Source organism: Rhinoderma darwinii, chromosome 1, assembly GCF_050947455.1.
Source record: "Rhinoderma darwinii isolate aRhiDar2 chromosome 1, aRhiDar2.hap1, whole genome shotgun sequence".
NCBI lineage: Eukaryota > Metazoa > Chordata > Amphibia > Anura > Rhinodermatidae > Rhinoderma > Rhinoderma darwinii.
The window spans coordinates 385,615,689-385,638,243 of NC_134687.1; the positions used below are offsets into that span (position 1 = coordinate 385,615,689).

At 40.7% G+C, this 22,555-nt stretch overlaps 1 protein-coding gene across 9 annotated transcripts in view; it reads right to left on the minus strand.

Annotated features, from left to right (window-relative positions):
* Positions 1-487: 487 nt before the first annotated feature.
* Positions 488-22,555, minus strand: part of LOC142652732 (transducin-like enhancer protein 1) — a 51,073-nt gene continuing 29,005 nt past the window's right edge. For all 9 annotated transcript variants that reach the window (XM_075828413.1, XM_075828445.1, XM_075828426.1 and 6 more), the window contains 11 exons: positions 21,569-21,622; positions 21,254-21,406; positions 20,162-20,306; positions 19,228-19,421; positions 17,437-17,510; positions 15,793-16,042; positions 14,671-14,918; positions 10,642-10,789; positions 8,320-8,470; positions 3,214-3,290; positions 488-3,015 (listed from right to left, as the gene is read on the minus strand). In XM_075828413.1, coding sequence (XP_075684528.1) covers positions 2,908-3,015; positions 3,214-3,290; positions 8,320-8,470; positions 10,642-10,789; positions 14,671-14,918; positions 15,793-16,042; positions 17,437-17,510; positions 19,228-19,421; positions 20,162-20,306; positions 21,254-21,406; positions 21,569-21,622 — 1,602 coding nt within the window. In that variant the 3' untranslated portion in view covers positions 488-2,907. The remainder of the gene's footprint in view (positions 3,016-3,213; positions 3,291-8,319; positions 8,471-10,641; positions 10,790-14,670; positions 14,919-15,792; positions 16,043-17,436; positions 17,511-19,227; positions 19,422-20,161; positions 20,307-21,253; positions 21,407-21,568; positions 21,623-22,555) is intronic.

Below are 22,555 nucleotides of genomic sequence, written 5' to 3' on the forward strand. Positions count from 1 at the left end.
CACCAAGAGGGAGCACCACTCAAATTTCAATTCCACAATGGCGTAGAGTGCAAGCAGGTAATCCCGATCCAAGGGATGTAGATAAATATAGAAGAAAGTCTTACAGCACTCAGTGAGTGTAGGGGGGGAAAAAAATGGTGGTTTATTAAGCCAGCACAAGTTACCAGCTTGGGCTGGCTTAATAAACCATTTTTTTTTCCCACTATCAGAGTGTGGTGGAACTTTCTTCTGTGATATAAATATATAGCAAAACTGCATTCACAAGTGCAGTTTGTTGCGATTTATGCATTTTTATAAAGTTATAGTAAAATATTACTGTGCTTTATATATATATATAAAAAAAAAAAACTTTCAACTTTAGAAGTTTCCAATTAAACAAGGAAATCCATGAAAACATTTGGATAAAACAGTAAAATCATAACATTAAAAACAGCAATCCCACCGATAACATGTATAAAAACTGCTGAGTAAAGAATAGTACAGTGTATAAAGGTTTATTCGGACATACTAACGAAGTCTATACTTCATTAACATAAAGAAGTTACTTTAATACCATTGAATGGCTTATCCAAACTCAATGGAAGCAGAAATTGTACTAGGATTATTGATCACTAAATAAGGTATTAATGTCAAAATAAATAAATCAGTTAAAAGACTCCACCACAATTGAAGAAATGGTCATGTTCTTACAAAGAGTAGCAAAAAGATGTCATCCTACCATTTAGTCTCCTTAAAGGGAAGGTGTCATGAATTTATTTTTTTATCATATTGCTTTTAATATGATATTAACATAAATTTTTATTTATGTGTTCTCATGTTCTACTTTTTACTTTGTTCTTACTTTCACTTCTCTATGGGGGCTGCCATTTTTTTCATCTCTGTATGTGTCGATTAACGACACATACAGAGATGGAACACGGCACATACAACCCCATAGAGAATGCGAACGGGAGCCGTTCCATTCTCTGAAGCGTATGCCATCTGTGTGGGAACGGCGCATTCGGCGCTCCCACACAGACCAAAACGAAGCTCGTTCGCAGAGCGAAATCCGGCACCATTTTCATGTGGACCGGAAGCCGCTGTCGGACAGTAAGATGACAACTTCCGGCCATATGTTCAAGGAAGCGAAGGCGCAAGGAATAGGAGCGGAGGCAGCGGGAGAAGGTAATTTATGTTCGTGTATGTGATGTGTGTATTATGTTCGTGTTATACTGTCTACTGAGCCCTGTATCTAATCCTCCTACACTGCGCAGTCGCTCAGAAAATGGCGGCACACAGTGTAGGAGGTTTGAAGATTCAAACCCCCTCCTTCTCCTGGCACTAGCTAGAAGAAGGGAGGGGGGATTGTGTGAGGACACTAGAGAGAGTGTCTACCGAAAATTTGCAGCATAAATCAATGAGGTTGCTTTACCACATTGACAATGCTGCAATTTTGGGAACTGCTCCCTCTAGTGGCCAGCACATGGAAATGTTATAAATTAGAATCTAATTTATAATATTTCCGGACTTGTGAAAAAATTAAAAACAATGTGTAATCACTCAAATAATAATTGTTTAAAAATTTCTAGCGACACATTCCCTTTAAACGACAAATTTTGCTGTAGCAGCAGTACCATGTTTTTCATGGATAATGATGAAAACAAAAACTGCCATTGTTTCAATGCTGCTAATGCATATCCACTGCCTAGCGGCTACAATGTAACAGCTGCATGTGTATATATTGCAAGATCAGCAGGTGGCCATCTATACATGCATCTATAATTTGAGGGAGATTCCTTGTACAGGTATCCGTTCTTGTTATTACATTTTAACTAGAGCAACAGAGTATTCGGCATGCCTCTATATATAAACATGAAACAATAACATTTATACCATGAGAGATAGGGGGGAGGGGAAGAGAAGAAAAAAAAAAAAAACCTTTAGGTGTAATAGAGCAGGACTAAACACACCAAGCTGAATAGGATCCCGATCCTTGTATAATTTGCAGGGACTCGATAAGATGCCACTAAATAAAAAGCACCAATCTACGTTGTTTACATCAGGTATGAACGTAATCATCTGAATGTGTATATTTCTAATCTTACAAATGCATTTAATTGTATAGATATACTTTGACTCTTCATAAGTTCCAGCAAAGACTGTTCAGTTATGTGCAAGAAAAAACAGTTTCCTGAATGTCAGCGGAAGAACCCCATTGTAGGTGAAGTTAATCAGGTTACAAGCAGGTTTAGATAGGCGAAAGGCATGAGATACAAGATACAAGTCATTTTATCTATCAGCCTATTACAGATGACAACTCATTGCAGCTGCATTTTACAACATTTACAACTTCACTATACCTATTACAGTGTACCAAAAGTAAAATAGACCTCAACAACCTTACAGAGTAATTACAAATCCTATATACACCATGGGTATCAATTTACATATTGACAATAAAAAAATGCTGTTGGTACTAAAGCCTTTACTGTAGGAAAACAAATATATTTACATTTTATACAAAAACTTGACCTTCAACAAAAAAAAAAAAAATACAAGAAAAAAAAAGAAAAAAAAAAGGCCAACATTTTAGGACATACAGGAGCTCGTATTTCAAGAAACTGGTAAATCACCTATCCTCAGGATCTGTGCCTCAGCACGAGTCACATTAAAAAAGGACATTAAGAACAAAAAAAATAAAAAATTCAGCAGACACATTAAGACATTTGATGTCCATCTTCTCTTGGTTTAAAATTGTTCCAAGCCGTTACTGAACCCACAATATATATGGATGCAAGTTCCTTTGTACGCTCTGTATACACAGGTATAGAGTTTAATATCCATGTTAAAAAGCCCATTCCTCTTTTCTTTTAGACACAAACAGATTTGGCCCAGATAGTCTTTCCAAAAACACAAATTCAGTCACTTTCAGTAGATCACTTCATAGACTGTGGCCTTCTTGTCCCCAGATCCAGTGACAATGTATTTGTCATCCACAGAGATGTCACAGCTCAGCACAGATGAGGATTCTTTGGACTGTGCAAAGGAATTAAGAAATGAATGAATACCCCTTTAAGATATTTTAGTGTTAAAGGATATGTAAAGCTTTGAGCACATTTTTCAATAAAACGTATTAGAGGATTTAAAGACCACTTTAATTGCTTTTTATAGAATAAAAATAGAGAAAAAGGCTTACATAACCTTTAAGTCGATCATCAATGTAAAAACACCTACCTGGAAAATACTGGCTCCATAAGGAGTTCTCCAAGCATTAAGGAGGTTGTCTTTTCCTGTACTTACAAACCATTTACCTGTATTAATAAAGAATAGCTAAATCAATACAAATCAGCAATGTAACATCTGTGAAATAGTTCTTTATTGCAAAACTGAAACTAGGATTTTTATTTGCCTATAAGCAGCACTTGGCATCAATGCAGAAAACTGATAAGAGCTGCAAAGATCATTCATATAGGATGTTTGTAAATTAATCTGGAGGATCTTTACCCCGTGATCCTTATTTTATCTTGGTCTGACATTTTTCTAGACTTCCCGAGAGCAATATCATTGAACACAGGTTTGTTCCTCTAATAGGTTGAAATGATTTGCTATATGTTAATCTATGGATTATAAGCAATGTCCGATGATGTAGTATGAAAGCAAGCTGGCAAAGGACCAAGAATACAATGCAAGCAACTTGACCAAGAAGGTTGGGCTGTTAGCCTGAACAAATGCCGTGTGAACATAGCCTGACAAATACGAGGCTGACAGAGAAAACAGCCTCTGAAAATTCAGCTCAAAAAGCCTGGATTCAAAGAGTTTTTGAAAGCGATTAAGAAAATTGTTAAATTTAATCCAAACCGTAATAAAATTAAATTTTTTTTTTAAAAAAAAAAAGGTACACTGTAATATCAGTAAGGCAAGCCAATAAAAGCAATTTTCGTAGGAGATATCTATGAAGCAAAATACAAAAACGTACTTCTGTTCTAAACAAGAAAAAGGAATACATAAGGAAAACTTGTGAGATCTAGTACAAGTCAGGTTCATTTACCTTTGTGTTGATAACTGAATACCTCTATGTTCATGAGTAAGTCATGCGATGTGCTCTGCCTATGGTGGTTCGAGAGTGTAAAAGTTGGGCAGATTCAGTGACTAAATTGTAAAATGCAGTTAAGTGTTTACAATATCATTGGAAGTTCCAGAACAATCACCATGGCTCCCAAATGGAAATAAAACTATTCCTTATGTGCGATTCCCAATGGGATATTTATTTGAATCTAAAGTTTTGATCTATTAAACCTATCCACACATCTACAGGGTGTGGGGGGGGGGGTAATTCTTCTGAAAGACAGTACCGTGGCAAGCGTAACCTGGCTGTATTCATCAGTGGTTGATAAAGGAGAGGTATTTTGTTCGAGCTATACTGGGTAAGAGAGAGTAGGAGCTATACAGGGTTAGAGAGAGTAGGAGCTATACAGGGTTAGAGAGAGTAGGAGCTATACAGGGTTAGAGAGAGTAGGAGCTATACAGAGTTAGAGAGAGTAGGAGCTATACAGAGTTAGAGAGAGTAGGAGCTATACAGGGTTAGAGAGAGTAGGAGCTATACAGGGTTAGAGAGAGTAGGAGCTATACAGGGTTAGAGAGAGTAGGAGCTATACAGGGTTAGAGAGAGTAGGAGCTATACAGGGTTAGAGAGAGTAGGAGCTATACAGGGTTAGAGAGAGTAGGAGCTATACAGGGTTAGAGAGAGTAGGAGCTATACAGGGTTAGAGAGAGTAGGAGCTATACAGGGTTAGAGAGAGTAGGAGCTATACAGGGTTAGAGAGAGTAGGAGCTATACAGGGTTAGAGAGAGTAGGAGCTATACTGGGTTAGAGAGAGTAGGAGCTATACTGGGTTAGAGAGAGTAGGAGCTATACTGGGTTAGAGAGAGTAGGAGCTATACTGGGTTAGAGAGAGTAGGAGCTATACTGGGTTAGAGAGAGTAGGAGCTATACTGGGTTAGAGAGAGTAGGAGCTATACTGGGTTAGAGAGAGTAGGAGCTATACTGGGTTAGAGAGTAGGAGCTATACTGGGTTAGAGAGTAGGAGCTATACTGGGTAAGAGAGAGTAGGAGCTATACTGGGTAAGAGAGAGTAGGAGCTATACTGGGTAAGAGAGAGTAGGAGCTATACTGGGTAAGAGAGAGTAGGAGCTATACTGGGTTGAGCTGAGGTTCTTGCAGACCAGTTACACCCATCAAAGACTTCTACCCACCAAGGCTGCAGTATCTTACAGGTCCACCAAATGTGAAAGTACCATCCTCCTCCAAACATCTCCAGCACCGTGTAGATTTTGCAAACAACGCTATTTTGGCCGTAGTTTTATACCACCGCATTGGGATTTTATAACCACTCTCCTGGATTCTAATGCATCTGGAGAACTTACGCAGGGCACGTTTACCATAGATCTTTTCTGTATAAGCAGGTTATTGTGGCAGTGTGCGCAGATAGTCAATTGGAGCATTGGTCTCCTGTAACACGTCCAGTTAGAGTAAAGTTCCAAACCATGAATGAACGGTTGAAAGAAGTTAATCTACTGAACACCTGCAAATGAAGAAATGTGAGGGGACCTGCTGGCTTGAGATGTTAAGCTTCTGTGCCAATTCTACAGAGGTCAGCAGGCAATGCTGCTCATCGACCATTTGAGTAATGGGTAGTTCTAGCATTCTCACCCGTTTAGGAGTAACTTTATTTCAATACCGTAGGGGCCCCTTCAATAACAACTCAAACCTGTGTTAAGGGGGAAGACTATGTGGGAGAGACATCATAGTCTACAAACCATCACCATGTGGCCAACGTGACTTTGGTTACAGAACTTACAAAGATCATGGGAGGGAATTGTTGCGGTGAAGTGAAAAGGGTAGCTCTTAAAATCAGAGTTTAGAGGGAGCACCTATTCTTCAATAGCAACCCTGGCTTTATAAACAAGCATTCTATACTATAGTCAACACAAGACAAATGAATAGCTCTTCAGTACAGTTCTGGCAGTTCAAAAGATATGCGTGGCATCAGCCTCCCAAATTTAGGTCTAGATAATGTGCTCTGTGCCATTGTAGCCCTTTTCTCTTGCCAGATAAATTAGGCAATAGATCTTCTTAAGAGTCTGCAAAAAGGATTTCGGTACAGGTATGGGAAGAACTTGTAATAAGTAGGTACGTATGGGAACTTTTAAGGACATAACCATATTTTTCCTGCCTAACCAGGAAAGAATAGGTATATCCAGTTTTTCAATGGAGTATTGTAGAGCTTGGAGCATAATTTAGGTCATATAGGTTGGATAAATTGCTACTAATCTCATCACCCAGGTATGTGAGCTGTTGTAATGTACAGTCACATGAGAAACTAGTAGTTGGTCTTATCCTACAATGCTAAGACAGGCCATAACCAACTGCTTGGGTTTGCTGGAATTCATTTTAAAATGGAGTACACCAAACTACTCTAGTAAGGTCAAAATTCCATGGAGAGCTACCTCTGGGTTCGATATCAAGATGAGCAAGTCATCAGAATATGCTACCAACTCGTAGCCTCTGCTGCCCGCTCAGACCCCATGGATAAGAGTATACTGCCTTATAGATTGCATTAGAGTTTCACTATTACAAAGTGCATTGGTGATAACGGGAAACCTTGTCTGGTCCCAGTGGAGATCAGGAATGGGACAGAAAAAAGGTTTTATCAACTTATTTTAAGGAGTATTTCCAAAGCAATTAGAAATGGGGAGAAAAAAAAAAAAGGCTTGTAAAACACAAGTGACTTATTTTTTACAAGGCTTTCTGGAATTCAGTAGCATAAAATTACACCTTGTAGGACCCTCTAAACAGCGATCAATGGTAGCAGTTTGCAGAAGTCTTTGAAGTTTTTTTTCAGAGCGTAATAAGTGTGTTTTATGCTTTGAAAAACACCTGAAAAACACTGTGTGAACATGGCTGTGCTAGACATGCATATTACACCAACGCTGTCTTTGGGGGAAATCCGCTCAGAAAAAAGTTGATAAAACAGAGATCCTTTCAAGTTAGGGTATGTTCACACGAGGGCGTCCGTAACGGCTGAAATTACGGGGATGTTTCAGCCTGAAAACATCCCCGTAATTTCAGCCGTACCGGCATGTGCAGGCGCTTGAACGCCGCGTCAATTACGGCCGTAATTGGCACTGCTATTCATTGGAGTGAATGAAGAACGGCTCCAATTACGGCCAAAGTAGTGACAGGTCACTTCTTTGACGCGGGCGTCTATTTACGCGCCGTCATTTGACAGCGGCGCGTAAATATACGCGTGTGAACAGACAAACGTCTGCCCATTGCTTTCAATGGGCAGATGTTTGTCAGCGCTATTGAGGCGCTATTTTCGGGCGTAATTCGGGGCAAAAACGCCCGAATTACGTCCGTAAATAGGCCGTGTGAACATACCCTTATAGTGACGGCTATAAATCCTCATACTGAACTGGCCAGCGAAACATACAGCCATGTGCAGGTAAATTCTCAACTTCAATATGGTTCACACAGCAGATCTTCATGTGGTTTTCAGCACAGGTAACACACGTATTCCACTTGAAAAACCGCTTGCAAACAGCATCAAATTAATTTTAATGGGAAACCACTCATTGTCCAGACGGGATGGATTTCGGCACGTTTAAAAGAAAAAACCATCTCGGTGAAAAAAAAAAAAAGTTGTAACATCAGAAAAGAGAAAAAAAAAAGTGGCTGTGCATGACCGTAGAAATCTCTTCCAAAAATGGATTATACAGCATTGGTTAGCCTCCCAACCTCACACGGAGAAAAAAAAAAGAAAGCGTGCTGGACGTTCTTCAGCAGAGGCTTAGCACAGGATTGTCCATGGCACTCATAGAATAACTTGCTAACATTAAAATGCGGTTGTTTGTGGCTTACAGCACACACTCATTGCGGCCTGTTTAACTAAAAATCAGCTAGGTCCTAAAAAGACAGTGTGGCCATGAGCTACAGTTTAAAGAGAAAGGCCATAAGGGAGGCACCATCAGACCTTCTGCTCTATAAGGCTGGACTCAAACGTGCAGCTTTTGTGACAGTTTGCGCCAAACACAGGAGTGGATGAAAAAAGAAGGAACTGTATAAAGAGCGAGGTATTCTCCCTTTTGTAAACACTCGCATGTTGGGTTGGAATCACATATGGTTTTTTTTTGAGCCAAAAGAAAACAACAAACTCCACACAAGCATGGAGAAACTGCCTTGTCATCTGCTGCTGCTGGGGAGATGCCCAAACTTATTCAGCTACTGTACTAAGCCTATGCCTCAGATGGAGTTCTAAGTTTCTCTTCCAATATACTTACCACAATAGGCAAACTTAAGAGACAACACACAGCTCTCGTGAAGGTGCAGCTGATATTTGTCAGGCTTATTAACATGCAGAACTTCCACATTACTGCTCTCCATTCCTACTGCAAGCCATTCACCAGTTGGACAGTATCCAAGAGAGAAGATCTAACCCCAAAAAATACAAACAAAAACGCATCAATATGTTAAATCAATTAAACAAATGTCTCAAAAGGGAATCTGTTGTAGGAACAGGCCACCTTGGGCATCTTATGTATTGATTAGCCCATACAGGGCCTAATAATCTGGAAAACCGATAACGTTTAGATGCACTTCCTCTGACAGCAGTCATTTAGTTCATGAAACCACATACCTAGCGATCAGCACCCTTAAAATGTTTTCCCCTAACTTTAATTTTAATACAGGACCATGAATGCATCACTACCTCCCCAATGAAACGAAAACCCAGATTATCTGGTTTTTCAAGTTCGTGAGTGTTCCAGATTCTAGACCGGTGCTGAAAAGTCCCCTTCCCAATTTCTTAACAGCGCCACATCTTCTCTCCTTGTTCCAGGTGTGGTGTTCATAGCACCTGGAGCAGTTTCTTTGGTGGTGGTTGTTCTATTTTAACCCCTTAATACTGAAAGCATTTTTAACCTTAATGACCAGCACCTTTAAGTTTTTCCAACATCACATTCAGAGCTAGAACTTATTTTTCCATCGACATAGCTGTAGGCGGACTTGCTATTAAGAAATACAACTTGTCCCGACAAAAAAACACAATTTAAGGCCTCATGCACACGACCGTATCCATGTGCAGGGCCGATTTCCAGGTCAGCCGGCCACAGAGTGACAGCCGCAAGCCGCCTGCAAATCGGGCTGTGCACATGGCCGCGGACATTATTTTGAATGAGCCCGGACCACAGAACACGGCCATAATAAGGCTTGCCCATTCTTTCTGCGGTCCGGGATCCGGGGCCATGCACGGACGAATAGGAATGAATGGGGCCGCAATACTCCCGAGGACTTTCGGCCGCAAAAGCACGTTCGTGTGCATGGGGCCTTAAGGTACATATAATTTATGGATTAACTCATGGTAACTTTTTTTTTTGGAAAAAGCACCTGAAATATTGCCATTCTTTGTGGGTCTTAAATTTTATGCCCGTTTAAGAGTGTGGTATAAACAGCTTTCTTCAGCGGGTTGTTACCAAATTCATATACTTTTTTTATGCTTTACTACTTTTATACTGTAAAAACACTTTTCTAAACGGTTTCTGTGTCGCCATATTTTAAGAGCTATAACTTTATTTTTCTGCTGACATAGCTGTATGATGGCTTTTTCTTTGCGGGACGACTTAGTCTTTATTGGTACCATTTTGGAGTACAACTTTTCGATCACTTATCACATATTTTGAAGGCAGAATTAACAGAAAACAGCAATTCTGGCATGGTTTATTTTATTTTTTACGGCGTTCACCGTGTGGGTTAAATAATGTAATAGTTTTACGGTTGGGGTCGTTACGGACAACGCGATACCAAACGTGTAACTTTTTTTGTTTTTTCCATAATAAAGTATTTTGTAAGGTGAAAAAGTGGGTTTTTCATATTTTGTTTTTTTACTTGGCATTACAAAGTTTATTCATTTTTTTTAGTCCCACTAGGGGACTTCACTATGCGATCATTTGATCGCTTTCATAATACAATGCAATACTTCTGTATTGCAGTGTATTGTGCCTGTCAGTGGAAAACTGACAGGCATCTGTTAAGGCATGGGTCTTTGTTAGACCCCTGGCTGCCATTAAAACCATCGGCACCCCGCGATCCCAACGTGGGGTGCGAGGTAGCCCGCTCCCTCTAAAACCACTCTGATGTGGCAGTCGCTATTGACTGCTGTTTGAGGGGTTAAACCATTGCTATTGAAGGCTCTTACCAATAGCCTGGACTCCAGGAGCACAGCACCCGATTTGGGAAAACATCTTCTGGAGTACCGCCGTGAAAAGGCAGAGCTTCAGAAGAACTACCCATAATAGCCACTGTAAAAACTCTACGTCGTTAAGGGGGTTAATGTACTTTCCCACAACAGAGTGGACAAGGGAGGTTGTAATAAGTTAGCCATGTCAACTAAAAGGGGAATGTAACAAAGCAAACAAGGCTTGCTCAGGTTGTAGAAGCCAATTGGAAAATTGTGTGTCAAATAAACACTATTAAACCAAGAATATTTGCCCAAAGCATGATTTGTAGGCCACGTTTAGCCGAAGCGGATTTGACCAGAAGTTGAACACACACAACAGTAGCACCAAGTATAAAAGCATAAATACAAGCAGAATAAAGGTATTTACCTGTGAAGTGAAATCATGTTGCTGGAGCTGTCGGCCTTCACGGAGATCCCAGGATCGTACTGTATTGTCCAAACCTCCAGTCCAGAGCTTGGTACCATCATTAGAAATGTCAATACAGCTGGCTCCATCTGTGTGGCCCTGGAATTGCCTGATAACACAAACAAGATTGAATAATGATTTCCTGCCAGTAGTCAAGGTAAACATTACTAGATTGTTAGCTTTGGACTTTCCCTACATGTGTCACCTCTTGTAAATCCAGTGAAATGGAACACCACTCCTCCCACTCTAACAAATCTAAACTACCGCAAGTTCAAACTACAGCCATTATTCTAGAAAGTTGAAAAGGCTACTAGTCTTAATACAGCACCTGACTGAGGCATTAGCTTTTGCCAGCAAGCCTCTAATATTAGTTCACAGAATTGGGAAAATACAGGAATTGTGGCTTAATTGAAAAGTTGATTCTACAACCATTTCCATAAACGCTTTGGCTATCCATCCCTTGGTAGAAAATGCCAGCCCATGCATAAAAAAAGGGTACATAAATGGATTTTTTAAAGAAAGAAGCTGCAAAAACGGAATATTAACCATTTTATGAGTTTGAAGTCTTCACTATAACAGTTCAAATTACTAATATTAATGGTTTTAATTTTTTTCTAAAGATTATCGAAGTTTGACATTTTAGGTCTCCCCCTTTTCTTCATGTAGGAGACACGTAAAAGTGTTGCAACCGATACACAGCACCCTGTAGGCCAGGGGGGGCGGGGTTGTGGTAAAGGAGGTTATGCCAAGAGGACACTGGCTGTGCTTTGCTTAAAATTACATCTGAAGGTTGGGAGGAGGATTATCAGTCCCAAATCTGTCATGTGCCTGCCAAACAGCCTGTAAAGCCTCATGGATTTATTCCAGACAGAATAGTTTGCTGGCCTTCTATACAAGCAGGTTTGCCAACCTAATAGGATTCAAAAAGATGTGAGCTACATACAACCTAGCTCTAAGAGCAATTAAATAAAAATCCCTGCTAAGCCTTGTTTAACCCTTTTGGCATTCACTGCTGGTATTAAGATACTCCAACTGCCAGGGTCATGGAACATAAAATACAAAAGGTCAGTTCAAGAACTGGGTGTCAGCATTTCTCTTTAAATAATGACAGATATATGTTGATGGCTTTCCTGGAGGGTAATGTCATTTTATTAAAGAGCTACCTGCCCTCCCTGGGAGTGATTCTACGTCTAACAAAAAACAACCACTGCAGATTCTTATCTAGCGATGCAATATATTACACGCTGGGTGTTAACAAGAGAATATCCCAACAAACCTCATAACACATATTGAGATTGATGTATGTGAAGCTTTTAAAACACTGGTCATATTGTACATACATCTAACGTCAGGAAGTTTAGTAGAACATTTCATTTTATGGAAGATTCAAGAATTTTCTCTTAACATTTTTATATTCAATGGTTAGCAAATACAAAAAAACAAACACAATTTGTAACTACTTCTGAAGAAAGGACATCTGGGAGGACCAAGTCATTCTCCATTACAAGTAAGAAACAGAACACTTGGCATCATCACCCATTGATGTCACTTACTAAGCAGTTACAAAATCAGTAATTGTTTAGAGAGTTCAACTGGCATTTTAACCCCTTCCCGACATTTGACATATCCATACACCAAAGTCGGGTAGGGGGAAGTATGGAGCGGGCTCACGCAGTAAGCTCGCTCCATACGATGCCGGTGTTGGCTGTATGTTACAGCCGACACTTCAGAGTAACTAGCGGCATCGCGGTTGAGCGAGATCCCGCTAGTTTAACTTGTTAAATGCTGCGGTCAATACTGACCATAGCATTTAAATAGTCAGAAAGAGGGGGCGACCCCCTCTAACAGCTCATCGCGCCCCCCGCGACGCAATCGCAGGGGGGGCGATGGTTGCTATGGCTGCCTGGGGGCTTAATGAACGTCCCCAGGTCCGCCATCTTTGTACACCTATTAAGCCCTGCCTCCGGCTTAATAGGTGCCTGTCAGAATCACGATATACTGCAATACATTAGTGCAAGCGCTCTAACGATTGCTGGTTGTAGTCCACTAGGGGGGATTAATAAAAAAAAAAAAGTAAAAATTAGTTAACGTTTTTTTTGTGTAAATAAAAAAAATTAAAAGTTCAAAAAAAAAAACCTTTTCCTATATCCCCCTAGAGCATAGTAAAAAAAAAAAAACAAACATAATTGGTATCGCCGCGTCCGTAAAAGTCTGAACTATTACAATATATCATTATTTAATCTGCACGGTGAACGCCGTAAAAAAAAAAAATTGTAAGCGCCAGAATCTCTATATTTTGGTCACCTAATCTCCCACAAAAAAATTTAATAAAAAGTGATCAAACCGTCGCATGTACACCAAAATGGTATTATTAAAATCTACAGCTTATCCCGCAAAAAATAAGCCCTCATACCACTTAATCGACGGAAAAATAAAAAACGTATGGCTCTCGGAATTTGGCGACGCAGAATAAATTCTTTTTTACACTTAGGTTTTTACTTGTAAAAGTAGTAAAATATAGAAAAAACTATATATATTTGGCATCACCGTAATCGTATTGACCCACAGAATAAAGTTAACATGTTGTTTTAATTGCACAGTGAATTCCGTAAAAACGGCACTCAAAAAAACATGGAGGAATCGCTGTTTTTTTCATTTTCTACCCCACAAATAATTTTCTTAGTACATTGTACTGCAAAATAAATGGTGCTACGAAAAACTACAACCTGTACCGCAAAAAAAATAATCAAGCCCTCATAGGACTATATAGACGGAAAAATAAAGACGTTACGGCTTCTGGAATGTGGGGAGCAAAAAACGAAGATGAAAATCTGAAAGTTGTTTACGACGGGAAGGGGTTAAAGAGTTTTCCCATGTTGCCTGCATTTTGTGTGCAGCGTCTCTATATAAATGCTGCAGAGTTAGCAGCCTCAGAACCGGGGAGCCAACTTCGTGAGTGCTGTATATACGTTACAGCAGGTGGCAGTGCTGTCGCCTGTTCTACATCTCAGTGATCATGCAACCACTGGAACTGGAAAAACCATGTGCCCAGTAACACGATCCATAGCTTGAACAATGAAACCAAAACAGGAGAAATCATTAGGATTAGATTTTAGCCCTATTAGGCCTCATTCACACGGCAGGGTTTCCCGGCCGGGTGCCGGCCGTTCATAAATCGGCCGGCACCCGGCTGCATTAGGAATAATAGACCCCTAATGGGGCTATTCACACGACAGATTTTTTTGACGGCCGGGAAATCCGGCCGTCAAAAAATAGGACATGCTCTATCTTTGCCCGGGTACCCGGCCGCCCGGCTCCCATAGAAGTCTATGGGGCCGGGTATTACACGGCCATCACCGGAATGTGTTCCGAGTGATGGCCGGGTTTCCCGGCGCTTGCGCTCTATCTCCTCCTCCTCACAGCGCAGAGTGCATGTGAGGAGGAGGAGTTGATGCCATTCTGACGAATGGCATCGCTGTACACGGTGTGGCAGGGCCGGGGTGTACAGCAGGTGGAAGGGAGCGCTGCGCTGGCTCCCGTCCCCTGCTTGTTTTCCTGGCCCGGCGACACCTTCGATGGCGCCGCTAGTAGCAGCAGCTGCTGCGGCTGCTACTACTACTGCAGCGACGCCACTATAGCAGAGCGGGGAGGTATCTCCCCGCTCTGCTATGTGCTAGCCGCACTTTAGCTCCTTGAAGGAGCGGAATCCCTGTGTTTTCGGGGATTCCGCTCCTGGACAGACACTTGATGTCTCTGTCAATATCTGGGCAGTGACATCAGGGGAAACTCCTGAAGCGGAATCCCCGAACACATGGGGATTCCCCTTCAGGAGTTGCCGCTGATGTCACTGTCCGGATCTGCCCGGCCCGGCACGGATGCAAAACTTTATGCAAACCGGCTGGGCAGAATGGCCGATTTTACCGGCCGGCACTCGGGCGCGACCTGTTCGTGTGAATCCCGCCTAAGAGAATTTTCTTTGTTATAACTTACCTTACAAGCGTCTGGTTGTGTAAGTCCCACACGGCGATGTTGCCATCGCTGCAGCAGGAGAAGCAGACTTTGGAATCGGGGCTGATGGCCAGAGCATAGCAGGCAGGAGCAGATGATGTCAGCTCCGCTTTTATACGTGGGGTAGGAGCTGCCAGGTCCCATATGGATAACGTGCTGGCTTCCCCTCCAACAATCAGAGTACATCCATCAGGAAGCAATTTACATGACCGGATATAGTTGTCTCTGTTCTATACGGGAAGAAAATAAAGTCTAAAATGATGATTTTTTCTTGTGTATTTATTCTACAAATACTATCTAAAGGGTGTATGACTATAGGGGACTTCAACTTGCGTAAAACCCTGGACTTCTAGACAAAACCTATACAGTAAAACGTGTGATGCAAAAAGAAAGTTAAACTGCTTATGATCAAGTTGACTAATATTTCTGAGATTATAAGAAAGTTAAATACTTTACTATGCTAATGTTATAAATAGTACATTATTATTTGCACCGGTACATTCCATCAAAACAATGACAAAGGCAGTCTGTATGAATGACTGGAGAAGCCTAGTTAAACACTCCTCATAGCAACGCCAAGTCCTACGATTATTTTTCATAACTGTCATCTAACAATTTCCAACCACCTACTTGGCAAACAGGCAGAGTAAACATACACACACAGTGGAGGCTCTGGCTACAAGGCATGAGAATCAATTCTTTCAACCATCACACAATGAAGTAGTACTTAGGTGGAGCTGAACATGAGATAGTGATCGTAAGCAGCTTGAATACGATACTTAGATGCCGGTGTGTGTATAAAGCGATGTACAGCGAAGCATACTATACTTTGTGGAGTATTTCAGGTATGGTCCTTGGGCAAAGAATTTTAAGAGGAAGCTCTGGCAAAAGCAATATTAACCAAGGGCATTACTTATAAAATACACATAACTGGAGGAAAAGCAACGTTAGCCTGTGCCAAAACAATTGTACTCTGACAACCCAGAGAACTTGTTCTGGCAGTATTCTAGGTATTGAGACAACACAGGCTAAAGACCAGAAAAGCATTTCCTTCTTCATCCTCCAAGGAGAAATTACCTAGAACACAAGTTCCTGTTCACTTACCAAGCAGTCCAGCTGAGACACAGGACTTTTGTTGCCCGGTTGGCTAATGTCCCAGACCTTGACACATCCCTTTCCACCCGTATACACGTGTCTTGTGGGGTTGCTGATGGTAACAGCACAAACCACTTCCCCGTGATTTAGTGTGTTTATCTGGCGCGCGTGCCGAGGGATTCCTGGGCCAATCAGAGCATCAGGAGGGAATGGAACCGGCTGCATCTGGCCATCTGCAGTAACGTGAAATGAATAAGCCCTGGGGGGGGATGGGAAATACATTAAACAATGATGCAAGGCAAGGAACACCTAGATTGCCGCACAAGCAGCGAGAATTGCATGATGCTTTTGAAGACAAACATGTAGTCGCTATGCAGCAGGCAGGAAAAACACTTAACATTGATTAAATATAGTTTCCGATTTGGCCTGAAGCATGGAAAACAATTAGAGGCTGAAACCTATAAACATCTAAGTATTTTCTCTCCTGACATACATCTTGTGTGACGACTAACAATGTAAATCAGAACATCTGTGCTTCCACTTATTGTACTTTAACCTGTGATACTGCAAGGACTTCTATCAGGATCGTCAGACAATTTACCCCCTCTACTGGGGAGCGATTTACATTGTACTCCAATACACTAAAGCAGTGCGCTTCTATCTAGTGTGGCATGATTTTAACTCACAGACTACATGTAGTAAGTATACTGGTAAAACTGAAAAAAACAACAAAAACAGCAAGTTCCTATGAGACCATTTCCATGTTTTACACTACAAAAGAATGTCAGTTGCACGAAAACATTCAATGAAATACATGGCAGAGAGAAACCATATAATCTGAACGCAGAGAGTAACCTTTGCAGCTCCAGTGAAGTAGACTCTGACCTGAGCATGGAGTCTTCCATGCTACAGTTTACTATGGTGGTTCATTTACTTGCAATGAGTACCCATCTTGGGTAACAAGATGCCTCAACACGATTTCTGATATTTCTCTTCTATGGAGACCCTACCACTTAAATGTGAACAAGACACATTCCCATAACCTATACTATAGAGGGTATGAATAGCACGACAATCCGACAACCAATGCAGCAAGGTAGAGTAATATCTCCAGGACCTTCATAAAACCTGCAGCATAGGGCAAAGCTGAGGTCTGACCACCAATCCCTGTCAAACATCAGATGCCAAGCAAATCAAGAAAAAGTACTCGGCAAATTTTGTACTGAACAGGTGGGGATGGAGTAGGAAACACCTTAGAAATTGCTCCAAACACTTCGCAAAACGGAGCAACAGTACCGGATTATAAAGTGTTCTTGAACCAGAAGAATGTGCTCAGGCAACAAGGACACTTTCTCCAAGGCCAGGATCACATGAAGCTTTGCCTGAGTTTTTGAGCCAAACGAGGGAGTGGACACAAAAGAACGGAGATGCATCAGTCTTTTCTTTAGACCTTTCATTTTTTTTGGATCCACTTCTGAAAACTCAGTCAAAAACTATACAGAAAACTGCATAAAAACAGTGTGTGATCCTGGCCTAAGCAACTAATTACGAGTTTAATTTTTGGATGCGCTATTAAAAGGCCTATCAAGAACAGATCCTAAAAAAGGGAGAACTATTAGGCATGGTATAGAAGTTTAATAAATGTATACATACGGCTTTCCTCCAGGGATTCCAGATAGGCTAGGAGGCATTCCTGGCACTCTCATATGAGGAGTATCAAAGCCAACCTGTACAAATTTAAAGAGGAAACTACAGTTAGCACTTTCACAAAAAGGAAAAACCCAGAGACTTTGTTAATGAGCATTTTCCTCTAAAATGTAGTCAGTTGCCTGGAAACTCTTAGCAGTCCTTGCATATAGTCTTTAAAGAGGCTCTGTCACCACATTATAAGTGGCCTATCTTCTACATAATGTGATTGGCGCTGTAATGTAGAATACAGCAGTGTTTTTTATTTAGAAAAACGATCATTTTTAACAGAGTTACGACCTATTTTAGCTTTATGCTAATGAGTTTCTTAATGGACAACTGGGCGTGTTTTAGTTTTTGACCAAGTGGGCGTTGTACAGAAGAGTGTATGACGCTGACCAATCAGTGACCAATCAGCGTTATACAATTCTCTCCATTCATTTACACAGCACTAGCGATATAGCTAAATCGCTATGTGCAGCCACAAACACTAACATTACTGCAGTGTCCTGATAATATACATTACCTCCACTCAGAGATGCTACAGAAGTGTCAGAATACACATCACGTCCTGAGTTACAGCATAGCAGGCGCAGTCTCACGAGATTACGATGTAACCTGTCATTTCAAACGAGATTACGCTTGCCTTGCTGTAAATATCAGAGACGCTACAGAAGGGTCAGGATTGTGAATAGACATCACGTCCTGGCTGGAGGTAATGTATATTCACTGTCAGGACACTTGAGTAACGTTATAGTGTGTTTATGTGGGAGCACATAGCGATATAGCAATATCGCTATGTGCTGTATAAATTAATGGAAAGAAGTGTATGATGCTGATTGGTCAGCGTCATACACTCTTCTGTACAACGCCCACTTGGTCAAAACCTAAAACACGCCCAGTTGTCCATTGAGAAACTCATTAGCATAAAGCGAATATAGGTCATAACGCCATCAAAAATGATAGTTTTTCTAAATAAAAAACACTGCTGTAATCTACATTACAGCGCCGATCAGATCATGTACAAGATAGGCCACTTATAATGTGGTGACAGAGCCTCTTTAATATTCATTCTTAGGAGTTATATTCATCTAACAAGATGCAACATTTACAAAGGTGACAACCACCACATTGGAAAAATTTGGCTTCCATAAAAAAAAAAAAAAAAAAAAAAAAAAAAAAAGCAGGCTGGCTGAACTCTTATACTTAGTATGGATTGCACACCAAAACCAAAAAACGGTTATAAGGCAATGCAAGTGAAACGGTTTTATAATAGCCATTCGCATGCAGGAGAAAATGTATCGGGTTGTAAGTATGCTTCAGATTTTCAAGTCTAACATTACGCATATGGGGCAGAATCTTAAAGGAGATTAGTATGCAGACTTCTCGCATTGCAATGCAAAGGGTGAAATCTGTGGCAAAATCTGCATTGAAAACAGTGGCAAAACTTGCATGGATTTTGCCAAGTATTTTCAGACTAGTTCCGCAGAGTGAACTGATTTTTGTAGGGTACCCCCTCCAACTTCCCAACAGCTCTACCCATGTACGTTTAAATGGCAGTTCTGTAGTTGGATCATTCTTTTCTACCCAGAAAGGTTAAGATGTACAGTGCTATATGCCTTTATTTAATAAAACGAGATCATAGATCAGTAGGAACTCTAGCATGTATAATATGGAGGTCTCCTTTTTATCTACTGTAAAATCAATGCAGGCCTTCCCAAATTATCTTTTAAGTAAACTAGAACAGTTTGCACTCACCATTGGTGACCTGCCATATGCCACCACGGCAGCTGCTGCAGCGGCTGCGCTCATCTGCGGGGACATATTGTGTAAACTTGCATACGCAGCTCCTGGACTGGTAAGTTCACCATTCATTCCAGCATGAGGTACCATTCCAAATGGAGTAGCATACGGGCCTGGAACTGCTAACGGTGTCCTCAAACCGGCAGCAGCTGGAAGAGAAGATCATATGCTTACTATAGGACGTAACAAATGACAAAACATAACAAACAGATTAATACTACATGTACTTCCAATATGGTGGCAATTTCTAGGCATGCATGGAGAAAAGAACGAGACCTGTAATACGGCAGCACTTCGTCTTTATTGCCATCCCCCTCTGCTAGGTTTTATAGATTTGCCTTTTACTGCAATGGAATTTCTCCCCTCTTACTTAAAAAAACAAAGCCTGATCTTTGTTTACAATATATTTGCCAGTGCCAAAGCTGAAAGATAAAGGCTGAGAGATCTGGAATTAATCTTATTCTAGGCCAGACTCCTGAATTTTAATAGTCGCTTCACAAAGGAAAATAGATTTCTTCAAGGATTTACATGAAAGGACTTGCCTGTGAAAGTAAACATTGCTGCGTTCATTTGCTGTATGCATATAGCAAATATTAACCAACTGGAACTGGGAATTATGGGTTTGAGAACAGCATTACACTGAGAATAAGTAGATGGATATCTTCTGCCTGCCTTTCTGAAAATTGGAGTATTTGGAATTAAAATAAAGCCAAGTGTAAACAGTCTGCCTGAAAGTGGTGCAGCTGCTGAAAATGGAGTGCAAACATCTGTTATACATCAGCCTTCTTTGATGGAAGGAAAGGGGAGAAAAACAGATTTAACATTCATAGGGTATTATGAACGTAACATATGCAATGTAAACAGCAAGGACGGAAAAGGGAATTCTTACCAGCTTGGTTAACCATCGGGTCCATGGAGGGAGGCTTGCCAAGTCCAGGACGAAGACCCGACGTAGCACTTGTGCCGGGAGTCGGTACATCACCACGAGGAGTTGGCGTGCTTGATTTCAGAACAGGCGTGCTGGCTTTTTCATGCTAGTATCGTTAAACAAATTAAATGAGTATTATTTTTAATCCAGGCCATATTATACAATTTATCACAATAGCAGCTGGGATACTGGGCATCTACTACCCGCTCCTTCAGCCAATTTTCATAAATCCACACAATGTTGACAGCATTAACTTGAGAAAGAAATGTTGACCTTTAATTCTACTGCCAAAACGAAATCTCAGATCTGTAGAAAGTGTTACTTTTTTTTTCCCGAGCTACAGCCGCATAGCGGAGATGGTTTAAAACTAATTTCTAAGCCTGCATATAATTTCCTCAATGTGGTCTTTTCACAGAGCTTGACAAATTAAGGACTATCTGGCACAAAATCATTCTACATCCAATACACTTACAATTGGCCTACTAAGCTCGTGGAAAATGTAGGTCTCATGAATTTGCCATCACTTAATGCAGGAAGCACAGCCAAACGCCATGTTCTGTGTGCGGTGTATTTCCACTGCAATGCTTTCAACGCACAAGCAGATTTCACACACATAAAATGTAAAGAGGATTTGTCAACTATCATTTCCCATACTAAACAATATAAAAGCTTGAAATAATGTATAACAAAACATTTAACAGTATTTTAGACGGTACAAATGTGACTGCTCTGAATGCTTGCCATAGCCTACTATTAGAAATCAAACTTGAACAAGAACCAAGGCCCTATCATGCTTATTCATTTGTGTATCAGAGTATTGAATAATCGATGCACATGTATATCTGGCTTGGTAGCGTTCCGATGAAATTGGGGAGATGCCTTGCAACAGGTCATGATCATGTTGGAGACTAGCCTGTTTACCTTCTATGTTACAGAAGTGTAGGTAGCGCATCCCGCTGGCCTTCCACCAGTACCGGTTGCTTGCATGTTGCCGGTAAAGATGGATTCTAGTAGTGGTCAGTATCAGTTAAGCATTTTGCGACATTTACTTACCATACTCATTTCTTTCGATTTTAATGACGTTGAGCTCCCTGATGATGCTGTAGATGCCGGACTGCTTGACGCATCTTTCTTCATTAATCTGTTTTTATCAATTCCATTTTCCCGAGGGGAATGAGCTGGACTTGCTCTTGGGGAAGAAGGGTCCTACAGATGTGCACAAATAAACGGTTTTACATTGTTGTAATATAATACAATGTTTACACGCTATAGCAAGCACTGTTGTATGTACACACATCAAACGGAGGCAACAAAAACTCTTAAGCCATCAGGGGCCAAGTAAAAATACAAAAAAAAAAAAAACCTCACCTCATTAGAAACATCCACAACCAAATTGTCATCACTTTTATCCCCATCACTATCCTGTAAAAGAAAAATAACTTGGGTAGTTAGTAGATTTCTATTTTCACAATAACAGAAATAAAACATAACAATCTGCTTAGTAGAAGTTGATAACTTCGTGACATCAGGAAAACATAACAGCTAGTCGAGTGAGTGGACAAACAAATTCTCACACACAAATTAAGTTTTTAACCACAGTGTGCGTTATTGACACGTAACAAGAAGAACTTGGACCATGCATAAGAGAGCGAATATTGAGGACATTTCAAAGGTTCCAGAAATGTGACCCTTATTGCTGCATGTTTTGTCATGTGCTAGACTTTGTGAAACTACTGGAAATGCTTTCCTTTCAAACCGGAAAACCAAGACGGTTAACGGTGTCTGGCTTTTTGAAAGACAAACAGGAAATAACTTTGCTTTGTGAGACAGGGTTATCAGAGGGTAGAGCACATCTCCTAAGTGCACACTATTTAGGTTTCCTTTTGCAGCTTTAGCTGGATTGCACAGTCAAACTTCTGCAGTGAAGAGCAACCAACTGCTTTCGGGATCTTATTACGAAGTAGAAATTAGGGTTTGCCTTACTTTAAAAGCAATAAAGTAGGTCCTAAAATTAGCAGTAAGGTCAACTTTATTTAAAAAAAAAGAAAAAAAAAAAAGTTTAAACAAACGGCTACATCTGGTATGCCATTTGTAAAAGTGGTTATTTAAAGAGGATTTTTATTTTTTTTGCAAAGTTTTGTGCATTTTTCTAAGTATGCTAGTGTGGCTCTAATACCCAAATAGGAGGTGACTTCACTCTGGGCAGTGTAATGTTTTGTGTATGGCGCTGTCCAATCAGCATACAGCTTCTCCCTCTCCCGTGCCCAGCAACACAGAGTGACCATAGAGTATACATCTTCCATTACCAACTGGCGATATCTCCAGTTGTGTCACAGCTAGTACTGCGATCCTGGT